This window comes from Lissotriton vulgaris, chromosome 5 (genome assembly GCF_964263255.1).
Source record: "Lissotriton vulgaris chromosome 5, aLisVul1.2, whole genome shotgun sequence".
NCBI classification, from domain to species: Eukaryota; Metazoa; Chordata; class Amphibia; order Caudata; family Salamandridae; genus Lissotriton; species Lissotriton vulgaris.
Window position 1 is genome coordinate 265,299,206 of NC_141693.1, and position 21,549 is coordinate 265,320,754.

At 51.9% G+C, this 21,549-nt stretch overlaps 1 protein-coding gene across 12 annotated transcripts in view; it reads left to right on the forward strand.

Annotated features, from left to right (window-relative positions):
• Positions 1-21,549, forward strand: part of CASZ1 (castor zinc finger 1) — a 197,562-nt gene that overhangs the window by 82,934 nt on the left and 93,079 nt on the right. For all 12 annotated transcript variants that reach the window (XM_086921333.1, XM_086921334.1, XM_086921335.1 and 9 more), the window contains exon 2: positions 16,589-17,116. In XM_086921333.1, the coding sequence (XP_086777459.1) occupies positions 16,589-17,116 (528 nt within the window). The remainder of the gene's footprint in view (positions 1-16,588; positions 17,117-21,549) is intronic.

Sequence of the window (21,549 nt, forward strand, 5' to 3'; positions counted from 1 at the left end):
GGATCTGGGGTCCTAGGCAGATGGCTGTAGGATAAGAGCTCTATCCAGAGGGGCCCGCTTCCTCTCACTCGCCTCCTCCCCGAGCCTCACCTGCCCCCGCGCCTTTGGATACTTCATCCTCATACCCCACTCTTCCTGTGGTCTCTTCTCGCACTGTGCTGCCCCCTCCACGCCCTGTCCTAATCCTCCATCTGTCCTCGGCTCCCCGAACTCACTGCTGTCCTTCTTCGCCTCTTCTGTGACCCCGCCCAGCGCGTCGCCCACTCCCCTCCCCCCCCCCCCCCCCCCCCCCCCGTGTCACCGCCGCTCTCCTCCTTTCCCTGCACCTTCCTCCCCAGTCTCCCGGCGTGGCCTCCACCCTCTCACCGGTCCGATACTCCTGCCCTACGTTACCTGCTTCTTCTCGGCTCTTGTGCCAGCCCTAGCCTCGTGTGCCACCCTAGCCCCTCCTCTCTCCTCCTGTCCAGCCCCTTCATCTGCTGCACTCTCTCCCTGCCCTAAGCCCTCGCACTCCTGTCCGTCCTCACTCCGCGCACTGCCCCAGCACCTCACCTTATACCTCTTCCTATTCCGCGCGCCCCCGCCCCTCCTCTGTCCGCCTGCTCAGCCCCCCCCCCCCCATTCTGTTCTGCTCCCTTCTCCTCTCAGCCTCTGCTCTCCTTCGTGCTTCCCTCTGTTGTCCCCTTGCACCTGCACCAATCGTGTCCTCTGTCTGTACCCGGCGCGTTGTACCACCGCCAGTCTGTCCACCCGCCTCCCTTTCTGAGCACCTTACCCAATACCCCCACCCCCCCCCTTCCTGACGCAGATTACCGATTTGCATGTATACTCGCTTCATGTATCAGATCGTTGGAGTCAAAACCAAGAACTTTCTCAGGAGGAAAGACAGTCAGAGTGGGTCATTAGTTGATATTTCATTGGGACTGTCTGGTCAGTTTTACAAAACTGAAGTTCTGGCTTCTCCCTCATTGGTGATCATCCGTGGGTTACCCTGGCCATTGGCTAAAGTCTCTGCTCCCTCACTGGCCCACTGGATGACCCTGTTCTACACCCACAGACTAAGATCCCAAGTGCTACCCACTCATTCGCTGAACTCTCCCATCCTCACTCCTGTTTGGCTTTGATCAGTACAGTTTACAGCCATTGGCTAAGACATGTACCACTCTCCACTGAACAGTCTTTATTCATCGGTTGTAATTTCTGCCCCATACCCACTCACTGGCTGAGATGTTTGAGTCTCTGCACCTATATGAGGAGATCCCAGAGTCAGTCTGCCAATCAGTGGAGATCATAGCCACCCACACCAACAATTTGTGTTTGTGTGTGTGTGTGTGTGTGTATATATATTATATATATATATATATATATATATATATATATATATATATATATATATATATATATATATATATATATACACACACACACACATATACACATATATATATATACATATATACACACACACACATACATACTCTTGTTATTTACATATATATATTTATTTGCAATTTTTTATTTTAGGGATAAACACTACATTTTTTATTATAGGGATAAACACTACAGCCCTCCCCCTTTATTTATTCCTAACCTCTCTTTACGTCTTCCCTCCCTGAAACCCTATGTTTACCCTTAACTCCCTTTACCCACTGCCGAATCCTAAATGTAGCCTTCCCGCTCTTTATCGCTACCCATTCCTAAATACTAAACATACCTTTACCACCCTTTACCTCACCCACCCCTAAACCCTAAAATTAGGCTTAGAAGTTTTATTTTTAATGGTGTAGCTTGTGCTTGCCCTCTTGAGTTGGGATATATGTTGTTCAATTAAGGCAGGTTCTTTGCTGATTTTTGTGCGAGAGCTTTTCATGTATTTTTCGTACTGAGGAACGGTTGTATTGTTTTTTGTGTGTGGTTATTTTCCCGAGCAGAGCTTGGAGGCGTCCTCGCCATGCTGACAGACCGGGGGGAAGGCGGGGGCCCCATCTCCCCAGACACATGTGCCCAGCAGGAAGCACACCTGTTTACTTCGCTGTTTCCCCTCCCTTTTCCGCCCTTTCCCTCGCCATCCTTCTGTTTTACTATCTCTTGTTTTAAATTCAGAGCTTTGTTGACATAAGTAATGCAAACGTTGCCAAAGTTAGAACATCAAATAAATAAAAGCAAATAAAGGGCGGTAATAGCAGTGTGTGCCCATCTTTCTCCGTGGCTTTGGTATCGCAGGTTCAAAGAGCCCCCGCCCAGCTCAGGCGCCTTGGCGGGGCCGGGAGGGGGGTACTTCGCTGGGGTCGGGGAGCCGCTGGCCCTGCAGTGACTCCTTGGCCCCGACGCCGCTGCTGGCTCCAGGCGCAACAAGTCGGCAGTGCCGTCGGCTCCTCGTCAGGCCTGGGGCGCAGCCTTCGGTCGTTTGCGGAGTCCCGTCGAAGCGCGCAGCACGGCAGCAGTGCAGAGAGCTGCAGCGGGCCTCCCGCGGGACCAGTGAAGCACAGACAGCAAGGCCGTGTCCAACGACAGCCCGCAGCACGGCTGCAGTGCAGAGCGCTGCAGTGGGCCTCTCGCGGGACCAGTGAAGCACAGACAGCAAGGCCGTGTCCAACAACAGCCCGCAGCACGGCTGCAGTGCAGAGCGCTGCAGCGGCCTCCCGCGGTACCAGTGAAGCACAGACAACAGCAAGGCCGTGTCCAACGACAGCCCGCAGCACAGCAGCAGTGCAGAGCGCTGCAGCGGGCCTCCCGCGGGACCAGTGAAGCACAGACAGCAAGGCCATGTCCAACGACAGCCTGCAGCATGGCAGCACGGCAGAGCGCTGCAGCATGCCTCCCGCGGTACCAGTGAAGCACAGATAGCAAGGCCGTGTCCAACGATAGCCCGCAGCACTGCAGAGCGCAGAAGCGGGCCTCCCGCGGGACCAGTGAAGCACAGACAGCAAGGACGTGTCCAACGACAGCCCCCAGCACGGCAGCAGTGCAGAGCGCTGCAGCGTGCCTCCCACGGTACCAGTGAAGCACAGACAACAGCAAGGCCATGTCCAACGACAGCCCGCAGCACGGCAGCAGTGCAGAGCGCTGCAGCGGGCCTCCTGCGGGACCAGTGAAGCACAGACAGCAAGGCCGTGTCCAACGACAGCCCGCAGCACTGCAGCAGTGCAGCAGTGCAGCAGTGCAGAGCGCATCAGCGGGCCTCCAGCGGGACCAGTGAAGCACAGACAGCAAGACCGTGTCCAATGACAGCCCGCAGCATGGCAGAGCTTTGCAGCGGGCCTCCCCCAGGACCAGTGAAGCACAGACAGCAAGGCCGTGTCCAACGACAGCCCGCAGCACTGCAGCAGTGCAGCAGTGCAGCAGTGCAGAGCGCATCAGCGGGCCTCCAGCGGGACCAGTGAAGCACAGACATCAAGGCCGTGTCCAATGACAGCCTACAGCACGGCAGCACGGCAGAGCGCTGCAGCGGGCCTCCCGCGGGACCAGTGAAGCACAGACAGCAAGGCCGTGTCCAACGACAGCTCGCAGCACGGCACCAGTGGAGAGCGCTGCAGCGGGCCTCCCGTGGTACCAGTGAAGCGCAGACAGCAAGGCCGTGTCCAACGACAGCCCGCAGCATGGCAGCACGGCAGAGCGCTGCAGCGGGCCTCCCGCGGGACCAGTGAAGCACAGACAGCAAGGCCATGTCCAATGACAGCCCGAAGCATGGCAGAACGGCAGAGCGCTGCAGCGGGCCTCCCGCGGGACCATTGAAGCACAGACAGCAAGGCCGTGTCCAACGACAGCCCGCAGCACTGAAGCAGTGCAGAGCGCTGCAGCGAGCCTCCCGCAGGACCGGTGAAGCACAGACAGCAAGGCCGTGTCCAATGGCAGCCCGCAGCACGGCAGAACGCTGCAGTGGGCCTCCTGCGGGACCAGTGAAGCACAGACAGCAAGGCTGTGTCCAACGACAGCCCACAGCACTGCAGCAGTGCAGAGAGCTGCAGTTGACCTCCCGCGGGACCAGTGAAGCCCAGACAGCAAGGCTGTGTTCAACGACAGCCCGCAGCACTGCAGCAGTGCAGAGCGCTGCAGCAGGCCTCCCACGGTACCAGTGAAGCACAGACAGCAAGGCCGTGTCCAACGACAGCCCAAAGCACTGCAGCAGTGCAGAGCGCTGCAGCGGCCTCCTGCAGGACCAGTGAAGTACAGACAGCAAGGCCATGTCCAACGACAGCCCGCAGCACAGAGGACAGTGCAGCCAGCGCCTGCTGCAGTTCAACTGATGGCATTGCTGTCTTTGTCAGCATCGGAGGCGCAGCTGGGAGCACAGTGCAGCACCTGCTGCTGGGCAAGCAATGCCAAACAGCATGTAACGTGCAGCACATAGCGCAGCATCTGCTGCCGTTCAGCAATGCCAAAGAGCATGTAACGCGCAGTACCTAGTGCAGTGCAATATCTGCTGCATTCAGCAATGCCAAACAGCATGTAACGCGCAGCGCCCAGCGCATCTGCTGCCGTTCAGCGATGCCAAACAGCATGTAATACGCAGCACCGAGTGCAGTGCAATATCTGCTGCCGTTCAGCAATGCCAAACAGAACATTGTGCAACAGCTGCTTCAGTACAAGCAATGCCAAACAGCATGTAACGCGCAGCACAGAGTGCAGTGCAATATCGGCTGCCGTTCAGCAATGCCAAACAGCGCGTAGTGTACAAAACAGAACATTGTGCAACAGCTGCTACTGTGCACTGCAAGCAATGCCAAACAGCATGTAACACGCAGAGCAATATCTGCTGCCGTTCAGTAAACCAAACAGTGTGTAGTGTGCAAAATAGAGCATTGTTCAATATCTGCCGCTGTGTAAGCAATGCCAAGCAGAATGTAATGCGCAGCACACAGCACAGTGCAATACCTCCTGGAGATCCAGTAATGCTAAACAGCTTGAATAGCTGTTGCTGTGCAAGCAATTCCAAACAGCATGCAGCGCATAACACAGTGCAGTGCCTGCTGCTGTGCAAGCAACGCCAAACATCATGTAGTGCACAACAGAGTGCAGTGCAATATCTACCGCTGTTCCTCAATGCCAGAGAGCGCGTAGTTTGACTATCCCGTGAGACTACGCCACGTCGGATGAAGTTTTGCTGAATAACGAAGCATTAACTGTGGAAGCGGACTAGGTACGCCATAACACCATTTTCGAGTATAAACCTCAACACAGAAGGAACTTTTGAACCAAAGGACCCACACGAACTGCGCGGTCGGAGACGATCGAGTGGAGATTCAGGAGGGGGTCACATTTTACAAAAGATTGAAAGTCCTGAGGATGGCCTTGAGGATTTGTCAATGATAAGGCCGAAACGTCGACATATTAGTCCACATCTTTTGTTTTTAGATCAATTCATCACAGCGTTATCTTTGTATACAGTGAACAAGATCCGTTGTGATTTAACTTAAAAGAGTGGGCTGCAAATCAAGTCGATTTTAAGATCAACTAGTCTACGTCTTGTCCACTTGTACATTGTTGATTAATTTTCACTGTTTTTAAAGAAATTGTACCCTACAAAATGAAAATTTGATATAAAAAGATATTCTATAAAATCTACTTCCTGTGTAGCTTTTTCTATTGTGCGTTGTTACCACTTTGTTGAATTTGCAATTGTTTATTTAGATGAAAACAGGTTTTAATTGAATTAAGTTGGTCCTAAGTTTTTTCAATCAAGATTGATCAACCTCCTGTTATAGAATAATTTCTAAAAAGAATTCCCTTGTAAGTAATTTTTCTTACATCGCATTTAATCAATGCCAGAGAGCGAAAAGCACAAAGCGTAGTGCCATACCTGCTGCATTTAAACAATGCCAGAGAGCACGTAGCACGCAGCACAAAGCGCAGTGCCATCCCTGCTGCATTTAATCAATGCCAGAGAGCGCATAGCACGCAGCACAAAGCACAGTGCCATACCTGCTGCATTTAATCAATGCCAGAGACCGCGTAGCACGCAGCACAAAGCGCACTGCCATACCTGCTGCATTAAATCAATGCCAGAGAGCGCGTAGCACGCAGCACAAAGTGCAGTGCCATTCCTGTTGCATTTAATCAATGCCAGAGAGCGCGAAGCACAAAGTGCAGTGCCATACCTGCTGCATTTAAACAATGCCAAAGAGCACGTAGCACGCAGCACAAAGTGCAGTGCCGTACCTGCTGCATTTAATCAATGCTAGAGAGCGCAGAGCACAAAGTGCAGTGCCGTACCTGCTACATTTAATCAATGCCAGAGAGCCCGAAGCACAAAGCGCAGTGCCATACCTGCTGCATTTAATCAATGCCAGAGAGCACAGAGCGCTCAGCACAAAGCGCAGTGCCATACCTGCTGCATTGAAATAATGCCAAAGAGCGCAGAGCGCTCAGCACAACGCGCAGTGCCATACCTGCTGCATTTATTCAATGCCAGAGAGAACGGAGTGCGCAGCACAAAGCGGCGTGCCATACCTGCTGCATTTAATCAATGCCAGAAAGCGCGCAGCGTGCAGCACATGGCGCAGTGCCATACCTGCTGCATCTAATCAATTCCAGACAGTGCATAGCAAGCCGCAAAAAGCGCAGTGCCATACCTGCTGCATTTAATCAATGCCAGAGAGCGAAAAGCACAAAACGCAGTGCCATACCTGCTGCATTTAAACAATGCCAGAGAGCACGTAGCACGCAGCACAAAGCGCAGTGCCATCCCTGCTGCATTTAATCAATGCCAGAGAGCGCGTAGCCGCAGCACAAAGCGCAGTGCCATACCTGCTGCATTTAATCAATGCCAGAGAGCGCGTAGCACGCAGCACAAAGCGCAGTGCCAGACCTGCTGCATTTAATCAATGCCAGAGAGCGCGCAGCACAAAGCGCAGTGCCATACCTGCTGCATTTAAACAATGTCAGAGACCGCGCAGCACAAAGCGCAGTGCCATACCTGCTGCATTTAATCAATGCCAGAGAGCGCGTAGCACGCAGCACAAAACGCATTGCCATACCTGCTGCATTTAATCAATGCCAGAGAGCGCAGAGCGCTCAGCACAAAGCGCAGTGCCATACCTGCTGCATTGAAATAATGCCAAAGAGCGCAGAGCGCTCAGCACAAAGAGCAGTGCCATACCTGCTGCATTGAAATAATGCCAAAGAGCGCAGAGCGCTCAGCACAATGCACAGTGCCATACCTGCTGCATTTACTCAATGCCAGGGAGAGCGGAGTGCGCAGCACAAAGCGGCGTGCCATACCTGCTGCATTTAATCAATGCCAGAAAGTGTGCAGCATATGGCGCAGTGCCATACCTGCTGCATCTAATCAATTCCAGAGAGTGCATAGCAAGCAGCAAAAAGCGCAGTGCCATACCTGCTGCATTTAATCAATGCCAGAGAGCGAAAAGCACAAAACGCAGTGCCATTCTTGCTGCATTTAAACAATGCCAGAGAGCACGTAGCACAAAGCACAGTGCCATCCCTGCTGCATTTAATCAATGCCAGAGAGCGCGTAGCACGCAGCACAAAGCGCAGTGCCATAACTGCTGCATTTAAGCAATGTCGGAGACCGCGCAGCACAAAGCGCAGTGCCATACCTGATGCATTTAATCAATGCCAGAGAGCGCTCAGCACAAAGCGCAGTGCCATACCTGCTGCATTTAAGCAATGCCAGAGACCACGCAGCACAAAGCGCAGTGCCATACCTGCTGCATTTAATCAATGCCAGAGAGCGCAAAGCACAAAGCGCAGTGTCATACCTGCTGCATTTAAACAATGCCAGAGAGCGCGTAGCAAGCAGCACAAAGCGCAGTGCTGTACCTGCTGCATTTAATCAATGCCAGAGAGCGCATAGCGCTCAGCACAAAGTGCAGTGCCATACCTGCTGCATTTAATCAATGCCAGAGAGCGCAGAGCGCTCAGCACAAAGCGCAGTGCCATACCTGCTGCATTTAATCATTGCCAGAGAGTGCAGAGCGCTCAGCACACAGTGCAGTGCCATACCTGCTGCATTTAATCAATGCCAGAGAGCGCAGAGCGCTCAGCACAAAGTGCAGTGCCATACCTGCTGCATTTAATCATTGCCAGAGAGTGCAGAGCGCTCAGCACACAGTGCAGTGCCATACCTGCTGCATTGAAATAATGCCATAGAGCGCAGAGTGCTCAGCACAAAGCGCAGTGCCATACCTGCTGAATTTAATCAATGCCAGAGAGCGCAGAGCGCTCAGCACAAAGCGCAGTGCCGTTCCTGCTGCATTTAATCAATGCTAGAGAGCGCTTGGCACGCAGCACAAAGTGCAGTGCCATACCTGCTGCATTTAATCAATGCCAGAGAGCGCGAAGCACAAAGCGCAGTGCCATACCTGCTGAATTTAATCAATGCCAGAGAGCGCAGAGCGCTCAGCACAAAGCGCAGTGCCATACCTGCTGCATTGAAATAATGCCAAAGAGCATGTAGTGCGCAGCATAAAGCACAGTACCATACCTGCTGCATTTAAACAATGCCCAAAACAGCGTACAGTATAATACAAAACAAAGAAGGAGCTTGTCCCCATGATCGCTCTTTTTGTTTAAATGACTCCATCTTGCTTCCTCGCACTCCCAGGAATGTGTGCGCCGTTTTGTTCTCGTGAACTTAGCGTAGTTCCTGCAAACACTGTGGGTACAGATACACGCGGGTCACGAGGCTCCAGGTGAGCTGGGGTTTCGTGCCACTAGCAGACTCGAGTCTTGTGTATGCGGATGTACTCTTATTTTATGTACGAGAAAAGCGAAGCAGGCGGCACTTGCGTGGAAAGGGCCAGTGACTTACCGGGCGCACTAACGCACACAAGGCAAACTGCGGGTGTCCACTAATGGGCAACTCTGCGAGCCTGCTCGTACCATAAACACGTGCACGCTTCTCACATGCCACTACGGTACCCCACGTGCGCGGCCTGGCGTAGCCGGTGTAGGACCCAGTAGAGAAGTAAGATGACAGGGAGCAGCCTATGTAGGAGTAGAGGCAGACCTGCAGGAGTAGGAAGAAGGTTAGAACACCCGGTGTAGGAGTAGGGACAGCCCTTGTAGGAGAGGAAGACCGGCAGAACAGTCTGTTTGGGAGTAGTAGAGGAGAATGGTTAGAGCAGCCTATTCTGAAGTAGCAGCGCAGGATGGTTGGAGCAGCCTGCATAGAGGTAGGATCGCAGGAAGTTTGGAGCAGTCTGTGGAGGGATAGGAGCAGCCTGCGTAGAGGTAGGAGCAGGCTGCATTGGGGTAGGAGCAGCCTCCGTAGAGGTAGGATCGCAGGAAGTTTGGAGCAGCCTGCATAGAGGTAGGATCGCAGGAAGTTTGGAGCAGCCTGTGGGGGGATAGGAGCAGCCTGCGTAGAGGTAGGAGCAGGCTGCATTGGGGTAGGAGCAGCCTGCGTAGGGGTAGGAGCAGCCTGCGTAGAGGTAGGAGCAGCCTCCGTAGAGGTAGGATCGCAGGAAGTTTGGAGCAGCCTGCATAGAGGTAGGATCGCAGGAAGTTTGGAGCAGCCTGTGGAGGGATAGGAGCAGCCTGCGTAGAGGTAGGAGCAGGCTGCATTGGGGTAGGAGCAGCCTGCGTAGGGGTAGGAGCAGCCTGCGTAGAGGTAGGAGCAGCCTCCGTAGAGGTAGGATCGCAGGAAGTTTGGAGCAGCCTGCATAGAGGTAGGATCGCAGGAAGTTTGGAGCAGCCTGTGGGGGGATAGGAGCAGCCTGCGTAGAGGTAGGAGCAGGCTGCATTGGGGTAGGAGCAGCCAGCGTAGGGGTAGGAGCAGCCTGCGTAGAGGTAGGAGCAGCCTCCGTAGAGGTAGGATCGCAGGAAGTTTGGAGCAGCCTGCATAGAGGTAGGATCGCAGGAAGTTTGGAGCAGCCTGTGGGGGGATAGGAGCAGCCTGCGTAGAGGTAGGAGCAGGCTGCATTGGGGTAGGAGCAGCCAGCGTAGGGGTAGGAGCAGCCTGCGTAGGGGTAGGAGCAGCCTGCGTAGGGGTAGGAGCAGCCTGCGTAGGGGTAGGCACAGCCTGCATAGGAGTAGTATTAGCCTCTGGAGGGGTAGGAGCAGCCTGCTTAGGGGTAGGAGCAGCCTGCATAGGGGTAGTATCGCAGGAAGTTTGGAGAAGCCTGTGGAGGGGTAGGAGCGGCCTGGGTAGGGGTAGGAGCAGCCTGGGTAGGGGTAGGAGCAGCCTGGGTAGGGGTAGGAGCAGCCTGGGTAGGGGTAGGAGCCGCCTGCGTAGGGGTAGGAGCACCCTGCAAAGGGTTAGTATCGCAGGAAGTTTGGAGCAGCCTGCGTAGGGGTAGGAGCAGCCTGGGTAGGAGCAGTCTGCGTAGGGGTAGGCGCAGCCTGCACAGGGTTAGTAGCAGCCTCTGGAGGGGTAGAAGCTGCCTGCGTAGGGGTAGGCACAGCCTGCATAGGGGTAGTAGCAGCCTCTGGAGGGGTAGGAGCAGCCTGCGTAGGGGTAGGAGCTGCCTGCGTAGGGGTAGGCGCAGCCTGCATAGGGGTAGTAGCAGCCTCTGGAGGGGTAGGAGTAGCCTGCATAGGGGTAGGAGCAGCCTGCTTAGGGGTAGGAGCAGCCTGCATAGGGGTAGTATCGCAGGAAGTTTGGAGCAGCCCAAGTATGAACACAAGAGGATGAAGGTTAGAGCAGCCTGTTTAGGCTCCAAGGTCGATAAGGAGAGACACGCACAGCTCTGTTCCAAGGTCATTTCCTGGACTAAAAGCAATAAAGTGTTTTATTGATAAACTGGAGGGAGGGATGAGCCCACAGCAGCCTGATGTAGGCAGAGAACAGGGCACTGTCTCTAGGCCTTGAGGAAGGAGCTGGTACAAGAAAGTGGCTCTGCTTCGAAGGCAGTGTAAAGGGACTCAACTCTGCCTCTAAGCGCCACTATCCCTTGAGCCTGGGACACGGCCTCTACATCCAGAGATGGAGAGGGCCACAAGAAAGGTCCTAGAGCCAGCGGAAAGTGTCATAGCTTCTGGTGGTGGAGTAAAGGGCCTTTTCATTAGAGGCAGATCAGTCTCCAGTGGATGAAGAAATGACCACTGACTGTGCAGATGGAAGGAAAGAAAGACCTCTTCCTGTGCAGACAGAGGGTCAGGATGTCTGGATGCAAAGGGGGGAGGGGGGAGGGTGCAGTCTACTATCTCTATAGCCAGATGAAACAGACAAGTGGGCTTCCTGCCACTTGGCCACTGCTCCAGTAGATGACGAAGTTGTCTGTAGAGGAAAGGGCCATTGTCTCTAGAGATGGACGAGCGACATTGCTGCAAAGACAAGATAAAATGGCCACTAGGTTTTGGTGAGATGGTTTCCAAAGCTGGAGGGTAGGCCCTCTTCCCTTAAAGATGGTGGAACCAGTCACAACTTCCAGGATGAAGGAACATCCCTTGCCTCTAGGGCCAGAGGGAAGGGCCATCATTGCCTCTAACCCTCTCATTTTTTCAAGGGCTAGAAGCAATGGCCCTTTCTTCTAGGCCCTTACCTCCATAAGTAGAGGGGGATGACTTCTGATTCTATAGCAGGAGCGCCACTGGATGAAGACACCACATCTGTGCAGTGTTCGTGCCACCAGAAAAAGAGAGAATACATGATTGGTTCCACCAGAGCAAAGGCCTCTGCCTATCGAATAGTAGAATAGTGCCATTGCCATAGTAGCTGGGAAAATTGTATTTTCCACATGTACCAGAGGAAATGACCACTACCTCTAAAGTTCGAGGGACGGCGTACTTAATTGGGAGCGAAAAGGGAATAACCACTGCTTTTAGAACTGGAGAAAGAGGCAATGAAAGTTGGCACATCTGCCTCCCATCCTCTCAATCCAGAGGAACAGGCCATTGCCTCAAGTCCTGTTGGACCTGCCCTTCTTTTCCTGATCATTATATCACTGTGCATATGTCTCAGTGAATGGTTGGTTAATATATGGCATAGTGTGGGTTATCTCAGGAATATCAGCACACACGTTGTGGTGATGGCTTGGTTGTGTGAGTGCAAGGCTTGTGAGCATGTCCTTGAGAAGTGAATCCCATGGATGGCACTGATGTTTGCTCTGCTTTCCAGGTGTGCTTCAAGCCTCTTGCGGATCACAGGCTTTTCTAGCAGTTTTCTTAGTTTTGGTCCCTTCCCGGGTCTATAACGCGCACTCCTAGTTGGTTTCTCTCCTCCTTACCTCTGCAAATTGCAAACTACTATTTATGTGGTGCCTTCTAGCAGCCTTCAGCTGAGCACGGACTATTGTGATCGGCACAGCCCCTTCTTCAAGTTTCATGCTGACTACAGACTATGTTGGTCTGGCTCCTTCATATCATGTTTTCTTCTGGGTGTCGTGTCTTCCTCGCACATAACTTGCTCTTTTAGGATTGTCTTGTTCCTCAGTCTCATTTCTTGTCACAAGATCTCCTGATTTAGTCTTTTCTTCAAGCATCTTGCTGGACATGGATCCATATACTCCTAGCACTTTCCTAGATCCACTTTCTAGTCCCTTTTTCCCTTAGTTTTTACAGCCTCTTTGTTCCCCTTGCTGATCAGGGTCTCCGGAGCTCGGCACCTTTTTAGAGTCTTTTGTCAAATACAGGCTATGCTAAGTGTTTATCTTCCGGAATCCTCCTGCCAATCAATCTAAGGCTCTCCTAGGTATTGCTCGGTCTCATGCTTTTGACCAGTCATAGGCTATCCTGGTGAATTGCCTTCCTGCAGCTTTTGGTCCATCATAAGCTGTTCAATATTTGATGCCACCCCTTTGTTAGTGACAAACTCTTCTGGTTTACAGCCTTTCTGCCACAAACCCTATGGTTTGGCCACCTGTCTCAGTTCTCCAAGCGCACACTTCTATGGTTAGTGTTTTCCTCATGTCGCTCACCAAAGACATACTTTTCTAAGTTTCGACCTCTTTCTTGAGACTTCAGCCAATTATAGATCAGGTAGTCTATCTCGACTCTGCACCGATCACATGCGCTTCTATTTTTGGAAGTCTGTTTTGAAACTTAGGCTAATTTCAGGCTTTCCTAGATTTGGTACCTTTCTCCTCCATTCACTTCCTAATTAAAGGCTTTCCTGATATGAGGACGAACTGGGTCCTCTTGCTGATCATAGCTTTGATGGTTTGGCACCTTCCATGTTGCTCTAGTTTACAAAGCTGTAGTGGTTTCTCTCCTGGTTGGCTGTAACCTTGCAGTCAATCAATCAATCATTACATTTGTAAAGCGTGCTACACACCTGTGAGGGTCTCAAGGCGCTGAAGGGGGGGGCTGCTACTGATCGAAAAGCCAAGTCCTCTGAAGGCCAACAGGTCCTGGGTCTGTCGTAGGCCGGTAGGAAGAGTGTTCCAAGTCTTGGCGGCAAGGTAGGAGAAGGATCTGCCGCCGCGGTGGTTTTCCGGGTGCGTGGCACTGTGGCGAGGGCGAAGTTGGCAGAGCGGAGGCTGTGGGTGTAGAAGCTGAGTCTGTCGTTGAGGTATGCTGGTCCGGCATTGTGTAGGGCTTTGTGTGCGTGGATGAGGAGTTTGAAGGTGATCCTCTTGTTGATGGGGAGCCAGTGCAAGCCTCTCAGGTGGGGTGTGATGTGGCTGCGTCGGGGGATGTCTAGGATGAACCGTGCCCAGACGTTCTGGATGCGTTGTAGCCGTCTCAGGAGCTTGGTTGTTGTTCCTGCATAGAGGGCGTTCCCGTAGTACAGTCTGCTGGTGACGGTCCTTCTCGTGTCATAGGGTATCCACATGAAGATCCTGCGGAGCATTCGGAGAGTGTTGAAGCAGGAAGCGGAGACGGCGTTGACCTGCCTGTTCATGGAGAGGGCGGAGTCGAGGATGACCCCCGGGTTGTGTGCGTGGTCGCTGGGCTCTGGGGCTGTTCCTAGCGATGTTGGCCACCAGGAGTTGTCCCAGGCTGAGGGGGTTGAGCCGAGGATGAGGACCTCCGTCTTGTCTGAATGCAGCTTCAGCATGCTGTCCTTCATCCATTCGGCGATAGCCTTTATTCCTCTGTGGAGGTTGGCTTTGGCGGTGTGGGGGTCTTCGGTGAGGGAGAAGATCAGCTGGGTGTCGTCGGCGTAGGAGATGATGTTGAGGCTATGTTGTCGTGCGACGTGGGCGAGTGGTGCCATGTAGATATTGAACAGGTTCGGGCTGAGGGATGATCCCTGGAGTCTTCCCAGGAGTCTTCTGCAGATCAGCTGCCCTTTTATGGATATGTTGAAGTCCACATTGTCCAGTATGCTAATCACAGGCTCTAAAAGACTTGGTGGCCTATATCGTTCCTCTTGCTGGTCACAGTTATGCCTAGGTTTGACCTTTCCTTATGCGGTCCGTAGATCAGAGGCTCTCCTATTTTTGTGCCTTTCCTGGAACTCCAGGCAAGCACAGGCTGATTGGTGGATACTTTAAAGCCCCCACAGGAAAAGTTCCCTGCTCTGAAGTTTAAACTCTTGCATTGTTTGAAGCGGAAGCTCCTTTGTAAATACAGGAGCTGAGAGTTTGGACTGGGAAAGAGATGAAACCCTTTGACAGGTAAGCTTTACAAACGACTTCCTTATAAATATGTAAATTAAAAGCATTTATGTTTGAGAGAATAAAATAAACGTGGCTGTTTATATGAGCAAGCAATCTTAAACATTAAGTAAGAGCGGAGAGTGGTCTGACCGGTCCTGCAGGGCGGGCCTGATTACCCATGGTGCAGCTGTCTGCAAGGGGGCTGGCCAGTAATGCTTTTGTTTTGGATGGATGTGGAGGGCTGCCAGGCTGCCCACACTGCTCTACTTGCACAGGAGTGTACCGGTGTACCTCAAAATACTCCGATCTGACACCAAACGAGAAGCAGTTACCAATAAAGTTACCATCCACAGAGGAAGGGACTGAGCTTACGCGGACCACAATGCTCGTATCTGATGGGTAGTGAGATTCTCTTACGAATGTTATTCTTGCCTGCAAGATAGTTAGCCCTGGTTTCCCACAAACCACTTGTTCAACAAGAAGTGATCATTGGTAACCCTTGAAGATTCCTTTCCACAGGATGAGCTTGGATCTTCCACACCCCTTCTTGATAAGAAGTGATCCCAAGCTGCCCATGATGCTCTTGTCTGACAAAGGAGGACAAAGTTTGAGCTCTTGGTATGCACAATCGACACACACTAGCACTGAGCTTTGCGCCCCAACCATGATTTTATTGAATAAGATGTTAATTTCCCATGGGAAGTGAGCCCCTGTTTAACACATTTCTTTTATCTAACAAGGAATGGATCGTAGTTCTAATACTCTCTGACAACATATTGTCCTGAGATTAACCACTATACTCTTTTTTGACGGAGGGTGCCAAGCATTTGAAGCATTGATTACCTTTGTTGAAGGAAAGACTTGAGGATACGCCAGTCTTACTAGCAGGACCCTCACTCCCTGGACACACTGCTAGAACTCTGGCTATTCTGTGATGAGTTACATTTATCTGGTCCGTTTGGCAGAGTTGAGTAAGTTTATGGAGTTTCACTGTTCCGCACATATTGCGCCTTTTCGCACAGAGCTCCGTTCCTGGCTGGCCATGTTAGGTGTGCGCGTCTGTAAATGTTGAACATTTCTCAGTGAGCTGGTTTGTGGGCTGCTCCTGATGGCCTTGTCCTTTTGCAGACGTGTAGCTTTTTTGCAGGAATCTAATTTGCCCGCTTGTGATGTTGAAAAAGGCGAGCCATAGCGGGATGAGAAAGTTGGCCAGTTTTTGGTCCCTCCTTGGTATATTGCACACGATCAAAAATGTCAAAAGACTGTTTGCCTTGTATCGACTGCTGGTGCACAGAGCTCTCACCTTTCACTTTATGTATAGAGTTCCCAAGTCTATAAGGTGCAGTAGATTGTTATAGAGAGTAGACTTTTAGAAGCATTGCAGGGGTATCTGCTACATAAAATGTCTGTAGTACGCTCCTTTAAGACAGATGTGGGCTGTGGTGGGGTGGGTTGGGAATACCAACAGTAGGTCATAGTTAGCCTTGCAGTTTATGCAGTGGATTATAGGAATTCATATAGCACAGTGATATTGAGTAAAGATCGTTGGAAAGAGAAGGCATCCATGGCCATGGGTGGGGCAGGACCTTGAAATATAGGTCATTGTTATTAGGTTGACTTAAAATTTATATGTCATCAACAGCAGGGTGCCTTGAGTATAGGCCATGATTAGGTGATTAGGTGGAGGCATTGGAGAACTGGTTTAGGAGGACATGCTGTGGTTAGTGTGTAATCCGGTAGTCCAGTCTGTGTGTAGTAAGTGTACCCACAGAGTTATTGGGTAGTTGCGGTCCTTGCAATACAGGCTGTGGATAGAAGATCACTGGAGCACATGTCAATGTACTCTGATTGCAGGTCTTCGCTAACAAGACCCTGAACGTGGTACCATGAATAGTAGGAACCTTGAAGTACAGATAATGGTTGACATTGGGTTTGAAGTACAGAGTGTGACTTGTACAGTGCTCAGGAGTACAGGCTGTGTGTGTACTAGAGGGCCTTGCATTACTAGTCATGGAATATCCCATCCGTAGTGACCCTGAGCACCTGATAGCTTTGCGATGTGAAGTGGATAGAAGGCTACATTTTAGTGTCCCATTCAATTAACAAACAAACTATGTTACCTCTCTTTTTTCTGTTTACAGGTGAAAGAACCATATGCACTGACACAACCTCAGGAAAATCTAAGATGGCTGCTAGGCGTAAAGGTGGCCTGAAAGTCAATGCCATCTGTGCCAAGCTGAGCCGCCAGGTTTGTTCAGACATAGGGTCTGACGTGACATTGGATGCAGACCCCAGGTTGCCAGAGAGCTGTGAGAAACAGCAGCCCCTCGAGACAACACTCTTGGAAGGACTCAATATTGTGCAGAGATTAGATGAGGACAAACGCAGAAGGGAAGTTATTGAGAGGTGGGTGAATGGAGAGTACACGGATGAGCACCTGGGCCGAAGGAAGACCGAAAATAGCGAGGCACCCCCTGAAGGGGTATACATGGTACAACCAAAGGGCTGCAGTGATGATGAGGACAATGCAGATGACCCAGCAGCTCCTCAGGGGTCTCAGGGCGGCAACTGTGTTGGGAGCAGGGATTCAAATGGAGCCATTGCCAAGGAGGAGAGCATGACGGCACCGGGGGAGGCAGTGGTCAAGCCAGCCAGCCTCACACCTTCAGGTAAGAAACCTTCTTGTTGGAGACATTTTGAACACAGCACAAGAGGCGAAGTAGAGCTAACGCCACTGTTCTATATCGACACCAAGTGTGGCATAAAAACATTTTGGGGAGGCTAAAGTAATAGATGAAAGTTTCACCAAGACCTTACCAATCCTGGCCAGTATTGGGCATATAAGATGAATGAAAATGAAGAGAGAACAGAGGAGGCAGCAGATAACGCTTAAGCAGTGGTGAAAAGTCAACAGGGCAAATTGGGATAGAGAAATTATGGATGATGGTCTGTGCAGCTGACATAGGGATGGTGATGTTTTGAGCTTGAGCATAGTGGTGGTGAACAGGAGAGGAGTCATGGAGAAATTAGACTTTTCTATAAATGCAACTATTATACCTACGAAGTTGCTGATTAAATTAGACAACAGGATGTCAGTGAGTTTACTCATGGAATTCTGTGGTGTAGCAGAACAAAAAGAGGTTCTTAATGAGCCTAGGGCAAAAGCCAAATATCTGCTAAAAAAAACCCTGCTTCTGGAAAGTGTTAAGCCATACAAGATTTGATTAGTGACCAGTACCAGAGCCAAGCCCTCCTGGACATACGAGATCTTAGAAGTGCAGTTGTATGTGGTCCGAGCAGATTGATCTGCATGGACGGAAAAGGTGTGCAGAATGCGCATTAGAACAGAAAGCCTAAGCTTGAGTAGATCATGTATTTTTCGTCTAAATACACAGTCAAAGATAGAAGTCATAGCATAAATAATCTGCTGAGGTGATACAACAGGAAGAGGAGAGCCTTAGCCCATGCCCATGGTCACGTGAGGCATTCATAGGAGAGACTGGTAGTTATAGTTAAGTTATCTAGAACAGCACGTAGGGGAATTGAGAGTAACCAGAGGAGCAGGAGGGCTAGAAGCCAATGAAAGACACAACCTAGACAAGCAGGAAAGGGGATGGAGCTCTAAAATGGTGCTTTGTAGGTTGCAAGTCCGGCTCTGAATGAGGTTGTAGAATAGGGCAGGAATTGCCATGTAGATATAACACTCCATACTCGAAGTTTGTATAGGTGCAGCCCTTGTAGGCAGGTAGTCCTGGACTAGGGCCTCTAGCATCATCATGGTGACACTCTACGAGCTAGAAATCCAAGGACTAAGGATCCGGATGGGCTGATAACTAACACATTCAAGCTAACGTCAAACAGATCACTTGCAATAAAAAGCTCAGAGACTGGTCCATTGCTGGTTTAAGGCTGCCTCCCCTGTAGGAGTTAGCGAGGCTCCTTGTTGTCATCCTTAAATATGAAACCTGCATCACATCTCTCCCAATCACCATTAAAACAATGTTGGCTTGTTAAAAACACCTCTCTACTGCTCCTACTCCCAGTATGGAGGGATGTGCAAGGGACATTCGACCAGGGTACTCACGACTTCCTGCAGCACTGCTGAAAGCTTTCCAATCCACCCCTAAGTGAGAGGGTAGAATGCTCTCGGAACTGACCTTGTTAAAGAGAGACCTCTTGCCAGTTTGGTACTGTAGTGATGTACCCACTGGCTGCCTTTGAAAGCACAATGCCACGGAGTGAAGGGTGAGTAGTTGCGTTTGTCCAGGAACCGCTCATGTAGGCAAGAAGCACCAAAGCTGTGGACGCTGTAGAATCCGCAATTGCTGACATTGTAGGAAGGAAGCACGGTGGAATGTGGCTCCAGAATACCGCAGGTGCAGTCCTTGGAGGAAGAAGAGGGGTTTAAAGTGCTAGAGCCGAGGCTTGAGGAGCCTTGCTGACAGCTGTGACTCCGAGAGCTGAGGTGTATCTGCCCATTCCCCCAGCCCAGGGCCCGAATCTGCATAGTTGACACTGTTAGTCACCCGAGCGTCCTTCATTACCCCTGAGCATGGGTGTCTTGGTTGAGTTGTCTGCTCCTCTCTGGGGAAAGGAGGGTGGGGAGTCTCTGCCAACAAGCTTACTGACAGGGCACATAATTATGCATCTAAGATATAAACAGAACTGTTTAATTATCCTTTGCCACATCAGTGACAGAGTAATTAACAAACATTGCGAGATCAATGAAAAGAAATGTGACCTTCAGTTGCTGTGATAGGGAAGCCCTTCTCTTCCAGCCCAAGGTTAGCACAGCCCCACACACGGTGAGCACATCCACCCCCAGCCCCACTCTGTGAGCACAGGTGCCCCCAGCCTCACAGGAAAAGCGGAGACACCCCCAGCCCCACTCTGTGAGCACAGAGGCCCCCAGCCTCACAGGAAAAGCGGAGACACCCCCAGCCCCACTCTGTGAGCACAGAGGCCCCCAGCCTCACAAGAAAAGCGGAGACACCCCCAGCCCCACTCTGTGAGCACAGAGGCCCCCAGCCTCCCCAGCCCCACTCTGTGAGCACAGAGGCCCCCAGCCTCACAGGAAAAGCGGAGACACCCCCAGCCCCACTCTGTGAGCACAGAGGCCCCCAGCCTCACAGGAAAAGCGGAGACACCCCCAGCCCCACTCTGTGAGCACAGAGGCCCCCAGCCTCACAGGAAAAGCGGAGACACCCCCAGCCCCACTCTGTGAGCACAGAGGCCCCCAGCCTCACAGGAAAACCGGAGACACCCCCAGCCCTACTCTGTGAGCACAAAGGCCCCCAGCCTCACAGGAAAAGCGGAGACACCCCCAGCCCCACTCTGTGAGCACAGAGGCCCCCAGCCTCACAGGAAAAGCGGAGACACCCCCAGCCCCACTCTGTGAGCACAAAGGCCCCCAGCCTCACAGGAAAAGCGGAGACACCCCCAGCCCCACTCTGTGAGCACAAAGGCCCCCAGCCTCACAGGAAAAGCGGAGACACCCCCAGCCCCACTCTGTGAGCACAGAGGCCCCCAGCCTCACAGGAAAAGCGGAGACACCCCCAGCCCCACTCTGTGAGCACAGAGGCCCCCAGCCTCACAGGAAAAGCGGAGACACCCCCAGCCCCACTCTGTGAGCACAGAGGCCCCCAGCCTCACAGGAAAAGCGGAGACACCCCCAGCCCCACTCTGTGAGCACAAAGGCCCCCAGCCTCACAGGAAAAGCGGAGACACCCCCAGCCCCACTCTGTGAGCACAGAGGCCCCCAGCCTCACAGGAAAAGCGGAGACACCCCCAGCCCCACTCTGTGAGCACAAAGGCCCCCAGCCTCACAGGAAAAGCGGAGACACCCCCAGCCCCACTCTGTGAGCACAGAGGCCCCCAGCCTCACAGGAAAAGCGGAGACACCCCCAGCCCCACTCTGTGAGCACAGAGGCCCCCAGTCTCACAGGAAAAGCGGAGACACCCCCAGCCCCACTCTGTGAGCACAGAGGCCCCCAGCCTCACAGGAAAAGCGGAGACACCCCCAGCCCCACTCTGTGAGCACAGAGGCCCCCAGCCTCACAGGAGAAGCGGAGACACCCCCAGCCCCACTCTGTGAGCACAGAGGCCCCCAGCCTCACAGGAGAAGCGGAGACACCCCCCAGCACAACACAGTAATCTCAGACCCCGTCAGCCCTAGGCGATGAGCGCTCATAGTCACCTCCAGGCTGGAGGGGCAGTGGATGAAAGGTCTGAGAGGCAGCAGTGTACCACGTACAACGGAGCCAGGTGCCCCCTATAGCTCCTCATCATTAGGTTTTGGGGAGATTCACGTGGGGTTAGGGCAGGGCTCGAGTCGGGGGTCCACGCGGATGGACTGCGTCCCACCACTCTTTTCACAGAGTGGACGCCGCCCCCCCTGCCAAGAACTTGGGGCGTGGTAAAAAAGGAAACCGTCCGTGTAAGCAGTATTATCCTAAGTGCAATCCCTCCTGTGACTTTAAAACACAAATTTGCGCATTTTCTAATGGGATAAGCAGGACTACAAGTTCCAGAATACAAAGTAAAAACTTGGACTGAACGTAGGAAACGTGCGAGCTCTGCTTTTCATGAGGTCATTTGCATATTGCCAGTCCCCCCTCTTCTTTTTATAGGACTTGTGCCTATTCGGCAAAACCCTGGAGAAGAACCCGGACTGTAGCTTAGCAGGGTTGACTTTTGTAGCCAATAGATTTAATTTTGTAACTACTAAGAGGGAATCTACAGTTGTTAGTGTGAAAGCTCCGGAAGTTGCTTCGGTTTGTTAACAAAAGATTTTGAATGACTCCTTGTGCTTATAAATAATGTATTTTCCAAACAAAATTTATGCTCAGTCTTAGAAGGCTGTGCGTCCTTTTCTTGTGTTTGACAGGAAGCTCCTTCCCAATCACTTGTGACTTAAACCTGTCCAAGTAAAAGGGACCCAAGTGACTGCTTAAGGCTATAGGCTGTAATGCACCAGAATGAGAGCCACTTATATTCCTTGCCCCTGATTTATGCCAAATCGTATGCATTTTAAACTTTGAGCGAAGTGGAGATGAGTGAGTTTAGCCCATTATTGTAAAGCGCTCTAATATCCTTCGGGATC